Raw genomic sequence first — 13,575 nt, forward strand, 5'->3', positions numbered from 1 at the left:
GGGAAAGATTGGAGGGGGGGGGGGGGGGGGAGATAGAAGTATCACAAAATGGAGCTCGCAGCCCCGGGCAGGGGCACAACCTCCCCGATTCCTTTCTGCTTTCCTTTGCCAGGACATGAAGTCCAAACAAAGCCCCAAACAAGCCCTGATGCCCAGAGGATGGTTCCCAACTCCTCTAGCATCAGGAGCTGTGCCTTTGGCTCCCCCCACGCTTCTCGCCAGGCTGAATTTAAGTTGCTTGTCAGAAACCTTTATCAAACCGCGAGCAGCACGTGATGGGTTTGAGGAGCTTCCTGCCCCTTTGCAAGTGAGCGAGGCCTCCTGCCTGGTAGGTGAGCTCTCCTCCCCGTCTCTACGGTTATGCAAAAGGTCACGTCAGACCCTGATGAGCCAAAAGCCACTGCTATAGTGACAGATGTTTGCAGCTGGCCCCAAGCCCAGAGAAGGGTAACCTGCCTAGACCCCAAGTGAGCAGTCGCCAGTCAGCCAGTTCTCTCTCTCCCACTTCCTCCTCTCAGCATAGGTCAGGTACCCATTAACAGGTGCAGGAACCTTAATTTGAGGACACGGGATGTAGAACATCCTTCCCCTTTGTCTGTCCAGCCTGGGGCTGGTGATGTGTGGGAGCCTTGGTGGTAGAAGCCCAGAAAGACCAGATGACACAGGCCACCCCATCGGTGACTCGAAAGGCTGCACCCCTTGTGCTGCTCAAATGTAGATGCTGAGGCTTTGGAGCCAGCTTGGCCTTGGGAGAGGAAATTAGTGATGGCGAGTCAGGATATTTCTTATCCTGCCTTTTTTTTTGTTTGTGCCCTCTGCATCTGCCCGGCCACAACCAGAAAAGTCCCTTTTCCAGAAGCCTTAGCCCAAATGCAATGCCTCGTTCCCAGGAAGCCACTCCAGCGAAAGACTTGACTGCAGCCAGAGAGATGAAGGCAAACAGCAAACTTCTGCATGCAAAAACTTCCCCAAAGAGCCTCATCACAAAACTGTCTAGCCAGCTTTCCTTCAAAGACTTGGTGCGAACGTTATGCACACACCAAGCCACAAAAGCCTGTCAGCTTACATGCAATGGCACTATCTGATGACTCTTTTCACAGTAACATTCATTATAGCATCTGCTGGAGGGCTTGTTAGAACTTAAATCAATACCCCACCAAACTGAGATCTAGGAGGGGTCAAACCCCAAATGGATTTTCAGACAAAAAAGGGAGTTTTAACAAAACCATTCTTGAAGAATTCTGGAGTTTTTGTCCAAAGAAAATCAGAAACCATGCAAATCCAAAATATTCCCTTTATGATCTGCAGTCGAGATGCCTGGTAAGAATGATTCTTGGCTTTCCTCGCATCTCCATTCTCTTCTGTGGGCTGGGCTCGCCAGATGGCCTACAATTCCCCCTTAGCCACTACATCCAGGGACTCCCAGGGTGCGGCTGCCTCCATCACCCGTGAAGGTTGGTCAAGGGGCATCATGACAGATGTAGTCCACCCAGGGAGCCTGGAGTCTAGAGGACAGGAACGTGCACACAATTCCTATGAGACACCAAGGCAGAGCATCTCCGAACTGAAAGACTTTCTGGTTTTCAGCCAACCTATTTCAGTTTTCTGAGGTTTCTCCAAGAACTCACATTTTTCAGTGGAAAATGCTGACCTTTGTTTTTTTTTAATCAGCATCTCCAAAAGGGAAAACAAGCCTGGTTTCCATCCACCTCTGCTTCTACCTCTACCACACACATCCAATTTGTATTCGTGCACTAACTTCTAGCCACGTTTTACCTGCCCTCCCATCCTTTGGTCCTAGAAAGCGTCAATGAAGTTGCCACTGCCCTGAGCTCCAGGACAGGTCCACCATACCGCCTTTCCAGCAGCCCTGAAACACTGCCTCCCAGAGACAACCTGCTCCGAAACAGGGGGAGAGCAGAGCCGATGTGTTTGTGAGACACCAAGAAATCATGCCCCAAAGCGAAGCTTGCCAGCCGCCTCCGACTGATCTTACGGACACACCTTGCCCCTCCCTCCCTAAACTGGCACCTTCTGGAAGACTGATCACATAAGTAGGGGGAGACGAGGGAACGAGAACAAGACAGAACTGGCACAAAGAGGTGGTTAGTCACGCCTGCTCCTGGAGCTTCTGCTCCTCTCCCGATAGAGAGACTCAAACAAGCTGAATTAGCACCCAACGGCCGGGTGCTCTTGAGTCTAAATGCACAACATGCCTGCTATGTAATGCCCCTGGCAGGGATGAGCATCCATCAGACAGAGGACCGGCTCTCTAACTCGTGGAACGCAGAACAAAGCACGCCTGGCGCCATTGCAAGAGCAAAGCAGCGCGGAGCAGAAGGCTGGTTCCAGGGAGTAAGATCAATGGAGATGATCACACCTGTCGTCACCAGGACGTCTCGGAGCACCTTTGAAATGCTAATGCCGCCTTGTCCGTGCCGCCCCGCAGTCATATCGCCACCCCCGTGTCATGATCTGCTAATCAGGGTTTCAGACAGCACCGGTGACTTGCTCAAGATGACACGTCAACTGAGCGGTCGAACGAGGACGAGAGCCCAGGAGTCCTCGCACCCAAGCCCCCCTCTGCTCTATTTCTCCTTTACTTCATGTAAAGGGATGGCTGCTAGGGCCACAGACTTGCTGGGAGAGAGGCCTGCCTAAGGAAAATGGGACCAGGACAGAGCTGGGAAGAGAGCCCAAGGAGGCCCAGGCTGGAGCTCTCATCACTGGACAACATGGCACACGGTCACAGCACCCTACGGGGCAATGGCAGAGCCTTCTGAAAGCGAAAAAAACCTTGCAGCTGCCAACATGAAGGATGCCAAAAAAACAGCAGGAGTGCTGCATATTTCTTAAGTTTCAGTCATACCGCATAAGAGCAGTGGTTTTCCTGACTCAGCCTTTCCCACGTCAGGGACTAGGCACTGGGTGACAAAACACCAGGGCTGGGAGGGACATGGCTAAGCACAGACCTGAAGCACCTAACGAAGGACCTCTAGAAACTCTAGATGTCCAAGGTGGATGAGGCCCATTGGACTCATCCCCCCGGACCAGTGCTGCATCCCTCCTTTGTGTAACCTCACCACATTGCGCCCAGTATTGGTTTTCAGCGGACTCCAAAGACTCCTCTTCCACCACTCCCTTGGCAGATAAGGACCTTATGGTCTGCTGCCCCAACTGGCACACGTCCTATGTCTTCTCCCCCCTCCGTGTTTGCAAGCCCACGCACTCAGCACAGACCAGCTCATGGACCCAAGTCTGGCCAGGTGCTTCGACTGGTCTCCTGAGAAGCAGCATGCGCGTGGGCTGAGGTCGGCAGCACGTTCTGTACCAGTCCCAAGCAATGCATGCTCTCCCCTCCAGCCCCACATTTCTGCCATCGCAACTCCCTCTAGAGAGGGGCTGCAAGACACCCTCCAAAAACTGTCCCATGGGGGACACTGAGGCAGATCCTTCCACCCAACACCTGGCAGCAGCTGTGTGAGTTTAGACCCTGGGGAGACCTGCTGCTTTCTGGAGCAGCAATACAAAGGAGGATTTTTTTCCTCTTGCTTCCTGCCCAAGCATGGGTTGAATGGCCTGAACAGAGCCCCTCCTCATTCCAGAGCAGTCCCCAGAGGATCCAGCCCACGCAGGCTCGGGCAGAGAAGTGCAGCAACTTCGGGAGCACAGACAGCGCAGCTCAGGGCGTGGAAGCTCATCACCTGCTCTTAGCATCTTCTTTCACAGAGCCGGTGCTACCGGGTGCCCAGCCCACCCCTTCCTGCACATGCCAAGCGAGAGCTGCTGAAACGCTGACTCTCGTGTCCTTCTGTGACACTGCTTATCCGAGGAACTCAAAGGCGCTTTACAAGCACTCATTCATCCACGAAGCCTCCGCACATTCCAGCGGCGCATGCTGGGATTGTTAACCTCTCCGGGCACCTCTGGGGAAATCGGGGCGGATGGGTAAAGGGACACGCCCAAGGTGCCAGTGTGAGTCAGTGGCAGAGCCCAGTGTCCTGGGTCCCTGCTACTGCCTCCTCTGCAAGGGCTTGATCCTTACTGATTTCAAGACTACATTACACCCTTCTGGCAGTATACCCAGGCCTTCAAATGGGCCTGGATTACTTGGCTTCTCCATTAAAAGCTGCTTTACACCCCTGCTGGAGCACAGCCATGAGGCCTCGGTGGAACCAAGTCAGGCCCTCAATGTGTGAATGTTCAAACCTGCTCGGCTCTGTTCAACCTCCCCCTCAAGACTGAGATGGGCCCCGCAGGATGGCAGCGGGGAGCCGGCTCCTCCTCCAAGCACCCAGGTCGCCCCTGCTCTAGCGACGTGGAGCTGTTCCCTGTGCTGCGGGCGCTCCCGCTGGCTGGCATCACTGCCAGCACATGGAGCAACGTAAACAGTGGGGAACACCAAGGCTCATCAGCACCCTCCGACTGAAAGCGCAGCCCAGCCCTCCACTGGGTCCTGCTCACCCAGGCTGTAAGAGCAGTGGCAGCCCGGTCTCCTTCCAACCCTCCCACGCTTGGGACACATTGGCCTCTAGCTGAGCAGGCTGCACTGCCCTCCCAGCCCACAGCCTCCATCCCTGTCACTCCCTTCAGCCAACGTCCCCGGGGAGTCAGTCCAAGTTTCCCCATCCTCACCCCCCTCCTTCTCCACAGCTTGTATTCAGCCCTAGGAGAGAACAGCTCCCTTTTTTTTTTTTTGCAAAAATTTTTATTTCTATAAATAAGTGCAGCTCCTCTGATGCCAGTCCCTTCCCCGGCCTCCTCCGCACAGGGCCATAGAAATGCAGCCTGTGTGCCCCGGCTGTCACTTCCCTTATCTGCGGCGAGCTGGCCTCGTTTCCCAGCTGAATGTGGAATTCTAATCGGCTTCAGGGTGGCTGGGAGCTCAGGCGCTGCCTCTGGCGCCAGTTCCAGCCGGGGGTGGAATATTTAATGCCAGTGGAGAATGGCAGCCCCTTTCTTCTCCCTGGTTGGAGATGCCCGGGGGCCAATCCTGGGCTTTGTAATGACCTTTCAGGCTCCAAGCTGGAGGCTGGTCTTGCATGCTAAGAGGTGCCCCTTGCTGCCTAACTAGTGGGACCAGGGCCTGGGAGACTTAAACTGCAGCTCTCTAGGGAGGAAGGTAGAGAGCAGCTAAAGCAAGAGATGGCACCCGGGGTTCTGAGATCTGGCTTTGTGCAAGAGCTTGGGACGAACCAGTTCTCTGCTGTGGGCCTCAGTTTCCAAACTGTGAAATGGGGCTAATGGCAAAGGAAAAGGTGGAGTTCAGCAAACTAGCATTTGCAAGGGGCTCTGAGACCATCATCTGAAAGTCATCTGGGATGGGTGAGGTCTACTAGCACCCCTCTGTCTTGCCCGGACTGCTGTGCCTCCGCTTACCACTCTATGCAATGCCAGCACATCTACTTCCTACGCAGGGAGCTCAGATCTTTCTCCTTTAAAAACCAAAGCACTACAGGGTTCATTGGAGCCAGGCAAGGGATTTGCCCCACTGGAATCTGCCTGACTTTTGGATGAGAGCAGGCATCTGGGGCGTGTAGCTCTCAACAGCAACCCGGGGTGGCGGTAGTGGTGGTGCGGGGAGGATGGGACACTGCGCAGGGTCTGCCGCCTTCCCCAGACCCTACAAGCACTCCGCATGCCGCTGCCTGCCTTTGCTTCAGGTGCCTCTGGGCACTGTCCTTTCCTTCATGCTTCCGAGCGTCACTGCATCCTAGGACAGGTGGCCGGGTGGTCTCTGTCCTCTCTCCACATCTGACCGCAACCACCCGTGGCCGACCCACCTCCGACCATGCCCCGTGTCCTCCAGCACCTCCACCTGCTCTTAGAGAAGAAATTAGCTCAAAAAAGGCTACATTTACCCAAGCAGCAGCATGAGAAACAAGGAGCCAGGCCCTGCCCTTACAGGAAAAACTCAGACCCAGGAAAGAAAATGTGACCTGATCTCCTTAGCGCTTCCTCCCCATCATCACACCATGGGCAGCGGTTCTCCCCACACACAGGAACTGACTGGGGTGCGACCTAGCACGCATGCTGCCACTGGGACCCCAGCACAGGCCTGGCTGTAAAACACAATGAGGCTATCAATAGGCTCACCATATGGAAATCCAGGACCCTGCCTCCCCACGCCACAAGTGGGCGGGGGCAGGACCGCGTGCTGGGCAGGTAGCGGTGCCCACCAGCAAAACTGCCCCTGGAGCACATGTAGTGAGACAATCCCCATAAGAGCAACGGCTACTTAAGAGCAACACTCCCATGCCACTACTAACAGGTGTCAGCTACAGTAACAACCCCCACCCCTCTTTGTACTTCTGCATCCTCCTTCCTTCAGGGCCCAGCGGTGACCTTTATGTCCTGCTTGCCTTGCCTATGTTTCTATGCCAAGCCACTTCTCTTTTTTTTGACACACGAGGCTATTCCCTCTCTCCGTTCCATGTAGCCAGCCCAACCAGCTGCTGCACTTCCCACTTCAAGCTCTCTGCAGAGCTCCACGCCGTGCTGACATCACATCATTAACAATGATGCAGGACCCTGGGGCAACGGTCCCTCCCACCATGCCCCTGCTCACGGGGACGCACCTAACCCACACACCTCTGCAATGCCAGAGCATGGCACTGCACTGAGGGCCTTGGAGAGATGAAGAATTGCCCATTGTTCTCCCCTTATCTGCCAAGCGGATCAACTTTATAAGGACCAGCATTAAGGGGAGTCTCGAGACGCGTGAAGAGCCATCTTTGGAGGAACAAAGCTGCTGCTGTATCCTCTGTCCTCCATCAGTCCGTGTTCTTTTAAATTACTAGCTGCAGGCGCAGAGACAGTAAGTAGCAGTAATAGGAGCCATGGTGCTGTGGTTAAAGCACAGGCAAGAACCATGTTACTTTTCCAGGCTCTGCCACCAGTGCCATGTGCAACTGTGAGCAAGGCTCTGAAGTCCCATCTACACAGCCAAGTCACACACGTTTCACTAAAATTGGGCCCCCTCTTTGCTTGTAGGAGACGGGAGAGATTTTCCCCTTGCTTTGCAGCTGCAGGATATGAGATGGGTTGGAGTGGACAGTGCTCTGGACCCTTTTGGACTCATGGCTGCCTGCAAACGTGGGGATTGGACTAAAAGCCCAAGAAGCCCCTTGGTGTCCCATCTTCCTATTTACGTTATCTGTATTGTGGTCATGGGTCCTGGATATGACGGCAAACTGCATGCGACTGGAGGGCCTGGTGGGAACCTGGTGGGGCTAGTCATGATGGGGTAGCTCCTATAAAATACCAGAATAAAGTGAATATAGGGTGCCTCAAAACCCCTAGCCCCCACTGCCTTGGGGGTGCTCCTTGGTTGGAGAAAAGCTAAGGGACATCACCCAAACAGAAATACACCCTTGCTGAGGCATTAGGCAGTCAGCAGTTTGTATCTGTTGCTCTCTGGCAGAAGCTACAACCACTGAGGCACTGAATGTCTGGATTTGGTCTGGCTTTTGGGTTTTGTCTCAGTGGTTTAAAGGGGGGTGTAGGTCTTGGGCAGCCCCCACTTGCCTAGACGTATGCGTTGAAGGTCTTGGCGTGATGGCTGCAGGGCTCCGTACAAGTGGATTCATCAGACATCTTACACACACACTGTGATCCAGAGGATCGATGGGCACCCCCATTCACACTTCAGGTCTCCAGCGTGCTAGGGGCTGTACAGCCAACAGAGAGACAGCGTCTGCCTCGGACAGCTTACTCACAATCAGGCTGTCTGCTCACAAGCATTTTGATGCCACTTTGATTACATCGGCCTAGCTAAAATGATACAACCCCTTTAGCGTGCGCATCATGTAAGCTGGCATACCTTGTATCCAGGAAGAGGAATAGGCTATCCCACTGTAAGGCATCTTTTGATGGGTAGCACCGCATCCACACTAGCAGCTATGTGGCTCTGTGTCAATAAAACCTCATGCTTCTAACTCATAATTAATCCACTACCAACAGGTGCAACCTCCCCCAGCATGGAGACTCCATTTAAGGTGACCAACACAAGCTAAACTGATAAAAGCCAGGTCTATGCTGAGTTGAGACTCCCTGGGTGCAGACATATAAAGAGCTCAACCCAAAAAGGTAGTGGGCAGGGGCTTATTGCACATCAGCTGCCCATGTGCACACTCTTAGCTCACAGTAAATGGAAGCTACACACAGTGTAACTTATTCCTTTTTCAGTAAGAGTTGAGCTACCATGCCTGAGTCTCTATTACCGTGGGGCAAGGGTGTACGTGGACGGTTACCACGCAGCAGCATGCGAGTCGTGGCGAAGTGTTGCCCCTTTTAACTCCAGGATGATTTATTGGTCTGTCCACACCCCCCCTACAAAGGTCTGTCCTGGTTTATCTCCATCAGTTGGAAAATCAGCCCTGTTAGCTCAACTGGTGTGACGGCAGTGATGATTTCACTGCAGAAATAAGTAGGGTTGAAGGGCCCCTGCATGGGAGCAGTCACATGGCAAAGCTCTGAGTCAAGGGTGTTCTCCGCACTGGGCATAATATCCCCACGGTTCATGGCACGGCAGTAAGCGGAGTGAGTCTAGGATTGCTTTCCAGTAAACTGTGGGAGAATGCATCTTTCCTTAAGGGCCTGAGGAGGGAATTGTAGAAAAGCACTGGAGCGCTAGCCCAGCTCAAGTGACTTAGCCTGCACGCTCCCTGCTAAACAAATGGGGAGACCCTCGTGGGCCAACTGGCTCAGGTGAAAGCACCACCAAACTCAGGGGAGAGGGTTTTCTGGGCTGATGACTTAAGATGGGGAGCAGGGGATAAGAGCAAACTCTCCTGAGAAGAGCCTGGCGTAACTGCAACGAAGACATCCCCCTGCGTATGCAGGGAAGGATTTAGGAGCCAGCAGGAGTTAGGAATCCAAATCCCTTCGACATCTTGATACCAAACTACCTTTGGCCACTCCGAAAATCCAGACTCCTGATGCCGATAGGTCCTGAAAGCACCTAGGTGTCTCTCAGGAAGACTACTGCTTAGGGATAAGCTAGAAACAAAACAACAGGGAGGAAACGAACCTCCAAGAAAAGAAGAACCTACTTTTCAGGCAGGTGCTTTTAGGTTAGAAAGGGCGGTAGGTTGTAGCCATGCTGGTAAGGACAGAGGCAGACCCAAAAGCTTGCAAAGAAGAATTTGTCCAACTATTTGAGTTGATCTAATAAAAGATAGCTGATTTACCCAAAGAGCCTTGCCTGCCTTTAGGTTAGAAAAGCAGAGGAGAGCGGCCTGCATCCAAGCAGCATGGTCCTGAGTGACTCCGAGGCCTCAGTGGGGCTTTACAGGCAAAACCACACGAACAGCTTTGCAGCCTGGGGACAAGCCGACTATTTTCTTCCAGGGCCTTGTGGGACAGGTGAGCTCAGGGCCCAGGTTTCAGAAGTGCGGAGAACCCAGAACTCCCAACAGCGTCGCAGGAGCTGCAGGTGCTCAGCCCCTCAAAACCAGGCCCTTACCGTCTCCAGTAGTGAAAGTAATTAAGCATTTACCCTCCCTGGGTCTCTCTGAATCCAGCCACCCCCTATACCAGGGCTACCTTTGCCCTTTTCTTGATCTTTCCCTGTGCTCACAAAGGGTTTAGTAATAACCGGAAGCCCTTTCCCAACATAAACCCTTTAATTCTGCAGGAAAAAGCGTCTCTTTTGGTCTCTCCCCTGGCCACTGGCTGTAGGAGGTTAAGAAAAGCTTAGCAGAAGAGCTAGCACGAGGGCAAGCACAATGTACAATACTCCCATACTTCGCTGTTCATGTGGCCTACCCCACCTGTGCCACCAAGGGCTCTGCACAAACACGAATGGCACCTCAGCACCCTGGGGAGATGGGAAATAATGCTCCCACCTTTCTAGAGATGGGAACAGAGGCACAGCAACGGTAACGACATGTGGATGGGATCATGCCACGTCTGTGCCAGCGAGCTGCCCCCAGCGCTCCTGACTCACAGGTCGTGCCTACGAGACTGTCTCCCCTTCCTGGATGACTATCATCAGTGACTCGATGGCTTCCTACCTCCTTGCTGCCACACACTGGTAGGAAGGAAAGCAACACAGCCACTACTAAATATACATGTCCAATCAGTTTAAAAAGAGTTCAGCGCCCAAGACCCACAATATGTGTGGCACTGCCGGGCTGAGCCAGGTACCCGAGCGATTGCAGTTGCTGTCAGTGCTGTCTGACAGCAGACGCTTGCCTTCCTTTGTTCGAGGCCCTTCCTGTAGCAACATGCCAGGCGGCAAGAGCTGATTAACAGTCGTAAGACAACAACACAGGAAGCCTGCAATGACGTGTTGAGATCTCCAACCCCGAGCTTCACGGACTCACTGTTTCTGACGTGCTTAAACTACAGCAGCAGGTAGGCTTGCATGGGACAGAGGCCTATGCAGTGCATGACGAACAATCCTTTGTACCAGAGGGGGCTGGCAATCATACCTTGCCCTGCCTAGGGTTCGAGTGAGACCCCAACAACTCTGGGTTTCACCATGGAACTAATGTGCATAGCCGTTTTCAACACAGGACAGAGCATGCCCAGCGTGGGAAGGACGAGGAGCAAATGTCCCCTCCCCCTCGCTACCAAAGCAGTGGAAATAGTGGTTTGAGAGGCAGAGGGTTGGGGTGGGAGCTCTAAGAAGCAATTTCATACCAAGCCCGCTTAGGGATTCGGTGCAGATCAACGGCCTAGCTGACAAAAAGCGGGGCTCTCGTCCCCTGCCCACCCCAAACCCTGCCCTCCAGCCCTGTGCACGCTTTCTGGGGGTTTCAGCCTGAAGCCTCGGCAGCAGCCCTAAAGAAACTAGACTAAATCCAACCTCAAGCGATACCAAGGCCTCCAGAGGGAGACTGTGCAGCAAGCTGTCCCCCTGCACGTTGAATTTGGGGCCAAACTGAGCAGGGATACAGAGAGATGCCTGGTGGCATTTTTAGAAGTGCCTAAGGTTAGGTGCAGTAACTCCCCTCAACAGCCATTGGAGCAGGTCCCTAACTCAACCGAGCGCCATGCTCGTGCAGGGAAGTTTGGCGGCTGCTCCTATGGACTGTCAATGGGAGGGGAAACCTGCTCAGACTTGCTTGCCAACTGCATCAGAAGCCTCTTTGCAGGGGTGGGCACCCAGACACCTTTGTAAATCCAGCCTTAAATTAATCCTGCATCCAGCCGGATACAGTCCAAGTCAGGCAGGAGCAACTGGGCCCTCACGGCAAAGAAGAATAACGAAGTGCTCCATAGTGCCCGAGAGGACAGGTAGGTCTCTAACAGGCACAAAGAGCAGCTCCATCAGGGAACGCGGTGCCAGTTTTACAGCCCCCGCCCTGGAAAGGGGCTAATCGTTGAACATTGCTTTGCATGTCTACGTGCCCAGCTGGGTCCCATCTTACCAAACGCTGAGCCAACAAGCTTGCCCAGCCCTCCTGCCTCCATCCGGTGAGGGCTGCATTTCCATCTGCCATCATGGCTTGATTTGCTCATCGCCTTGCCTCCCCATTGCAGCACCCTCGGGGAGCTAGCGGACGGGGGAACTTAGTTCAGCCACTGCTTCCCCAGAGACATTTCAGAGCGACTAGTCTTTCAACTGATTCACCGGGCGCACACGGCAGTGGGATTGGCCCCTAGACAGCGGCAGCTCCAGGTTTCTTAGAAGCACGTTGACCACCCTGTACGAGTCCTCTGCCGAGACAGCACCACGGCACCAAGACCTCAGCCCTGCATTCCTCCCTCAGCCCCTTATGCAAGCCAAACCATTAAGGTCAGCAAAACGTGGCCCAGAAGAACGGAGATCTTTTCCCTGCTATTTTGCTGATGGATGAATCAGCCCTAACACGGAGAAATAATCGTGTGAGGAGACCGTCTAAGGTCTGTGTTAATCCAAGGCCAGGCAGAAGGTGGGGCCGGATGGCACCTCCAAGGCTAACAGACTTTTGTCTTCTGCAGAGGCCATCTAAGGTTTGCCTCTTCACACAAATGAATTGCTCCATTTCCCAATTTGTCGCACGTGCTAGCAGGGCTTCTGCGGCAACATTGTACGCTGTGTTTACACCCAAGGCTGAATCTCTTCTGAACAAACAAGTTCGTCCGACTCAAATTCCAGCAGCCAAAGCATCACCTGCCGCTACTTTTGAAGCCAAACCGGAGGATGGAAAAACCTGCCAGGCTTGTCGGAGCAAAGGGAAAACTTTTTTGGCTGTTATTTAATATCACAGGGTGGAAGAAACATTTTACTTTGAAAAAAAAGAAAAAAAAGAGGCGCAGAACACTAGGGCTCATATTTTATACTTCTGCAAAGCTGCTAGGTTCTGATCAGCATTAAAAAAGACGTTATTTTTGGCCAAACCATGCAGGAGATGCATTTTTAAAAACGCTCTTCCTCTCAACCGAGGGGCCGACATACAACAGGAAGGAGATGGGCGCCGCGCGTGTTAAAAAGAGAAAGAAAAAAAAAAATGGAGATTGGGTTTTTACCTGAGGGGAAGGTGGGGTGCTGGGGGAGAAATGGCAAAACATCTAAAACATTAGATTCCCACCCAAAAAAAAAAGAATTCCTTTCAAGCCACACTTTTTGGTTAAGTCCCCACTGCTTTCCCCCCCTCCTTCCTTGAGGAACACAAAGCAAAGCCAGAGAACACGAATGCACCAGGATGCTGCTAACTGCGCAGGAGGGTGCAGCCACTTGTTCGCGGCATTGAGCCCCAGGCAGCTGCAAAGCAGCATCGAGTCCTGCTTCATGCCTCGCCACGCATCTGTGCAACCCGGGGGCCGGCTGGAGAGTGCATCAAAGCCAAACCACCCCAAAACCCCGGCCCTTCTGCTGTCCCTTTGCAAGTGGTACTCACTTTCAGCTGCGACTTGGACACTTTGCCACTCTTCTCCACGTCCAGGGCGGTGAAGGCGTACCAGATGGATTTTAAAAGCTCTGCTCGCAGGTCCATGGCTAGAGGCACCGATGACAGAGGCTGTTCTGTCAACGGTGAGGATCCGGTTTCAGGAAACAGACTCCCTCGCTTCAACAGTCCTCGGTGAGCCATGGGGAGAGGAGCAGGAGCGCCACCTGCCTTGAAGACACAGGTCCCGCAGTGCCACCCAGAGACCGGCACCCTGGGGCCCACTCATCTTGCACTCACAGGGCATTCCTGCTGCCAGGCTTGCCCCTGCAGCCACCCCCTCCTTTGACCTCCCTCCTCTCCCAGGCTGAAGGCATGTAAGAGCTGAGCACCCAGGATTTAGAAGTGAAGAGCACCTACTGTTCCCTCTGCACATGCTCAAGGCACCGTGCAAGCCATTCCCTGCTCCCAGCTCGGCAAGTCTCTGAACTCTCTCGCCTGCTTGATGCTGGAAAGGGGCCCAGAGCAGGCCTCACCGTTTTCCGTGCTCCTAAAACTGCGACATATCGCTCTGCTCCTAATCTCTGCAAGGCGGGTAGCCTCGGTGCACCCATGAAGGGGAAACATGTGCAAAAGGTCTGAGAAATGGAGGCTTGGGCTCCTTTTGAAAGCAGCACAAAACTGGGACTCGCAAGGGAGCTGTCAAGGTGTCACGACCCTCTGGAAACCAAATTCCCCGCCAGCCCCAGCCGAGAGA

General features: G+C 53.6%; 1 protein-coding gene across 1 annotated transcript in view; it reads right to left on the reverse strand.

Moving 5' to 3' along the window:
- Positions 1-13,004, reverse strand: part of DEF6 (DEF6, guanine nucleotide exchange factor) — a 36,615-nt gene extending 23,611 nt beyond the window's left edge. The window contains exon 1 of the mRNA XM_019514142.1: positions 12,831-13,004. Within this exon, the coding sequence (XP_019369687.1) occupies positions 12,831-12,926 (96 nt within the window). The 5' untranslated portion in view covers positions 12,927-13,004. The remainder of the gene's footprint in view (positions 1-12,830) is intronic.
- Positions 13,005-13,575: the final 571 nt, after the last annotated feature.

The sequence above is a fragment of the Gavialis gangeticus genome, unplaced genomic scaffold (assembly GCF_001723915.1).
Source record: "Gavialis gangeticus isolate Ggan-Ray unplaced genomic scaffold, GavGan_comp1, whole genome shotgun sequence".
NCBI classification, from domain to species: domain Eukaryota; kingdom Metazoa; phylum Chordata; order Crocodylia; family Gavialidae; genus Gavialis; species Gavialis gangeticus.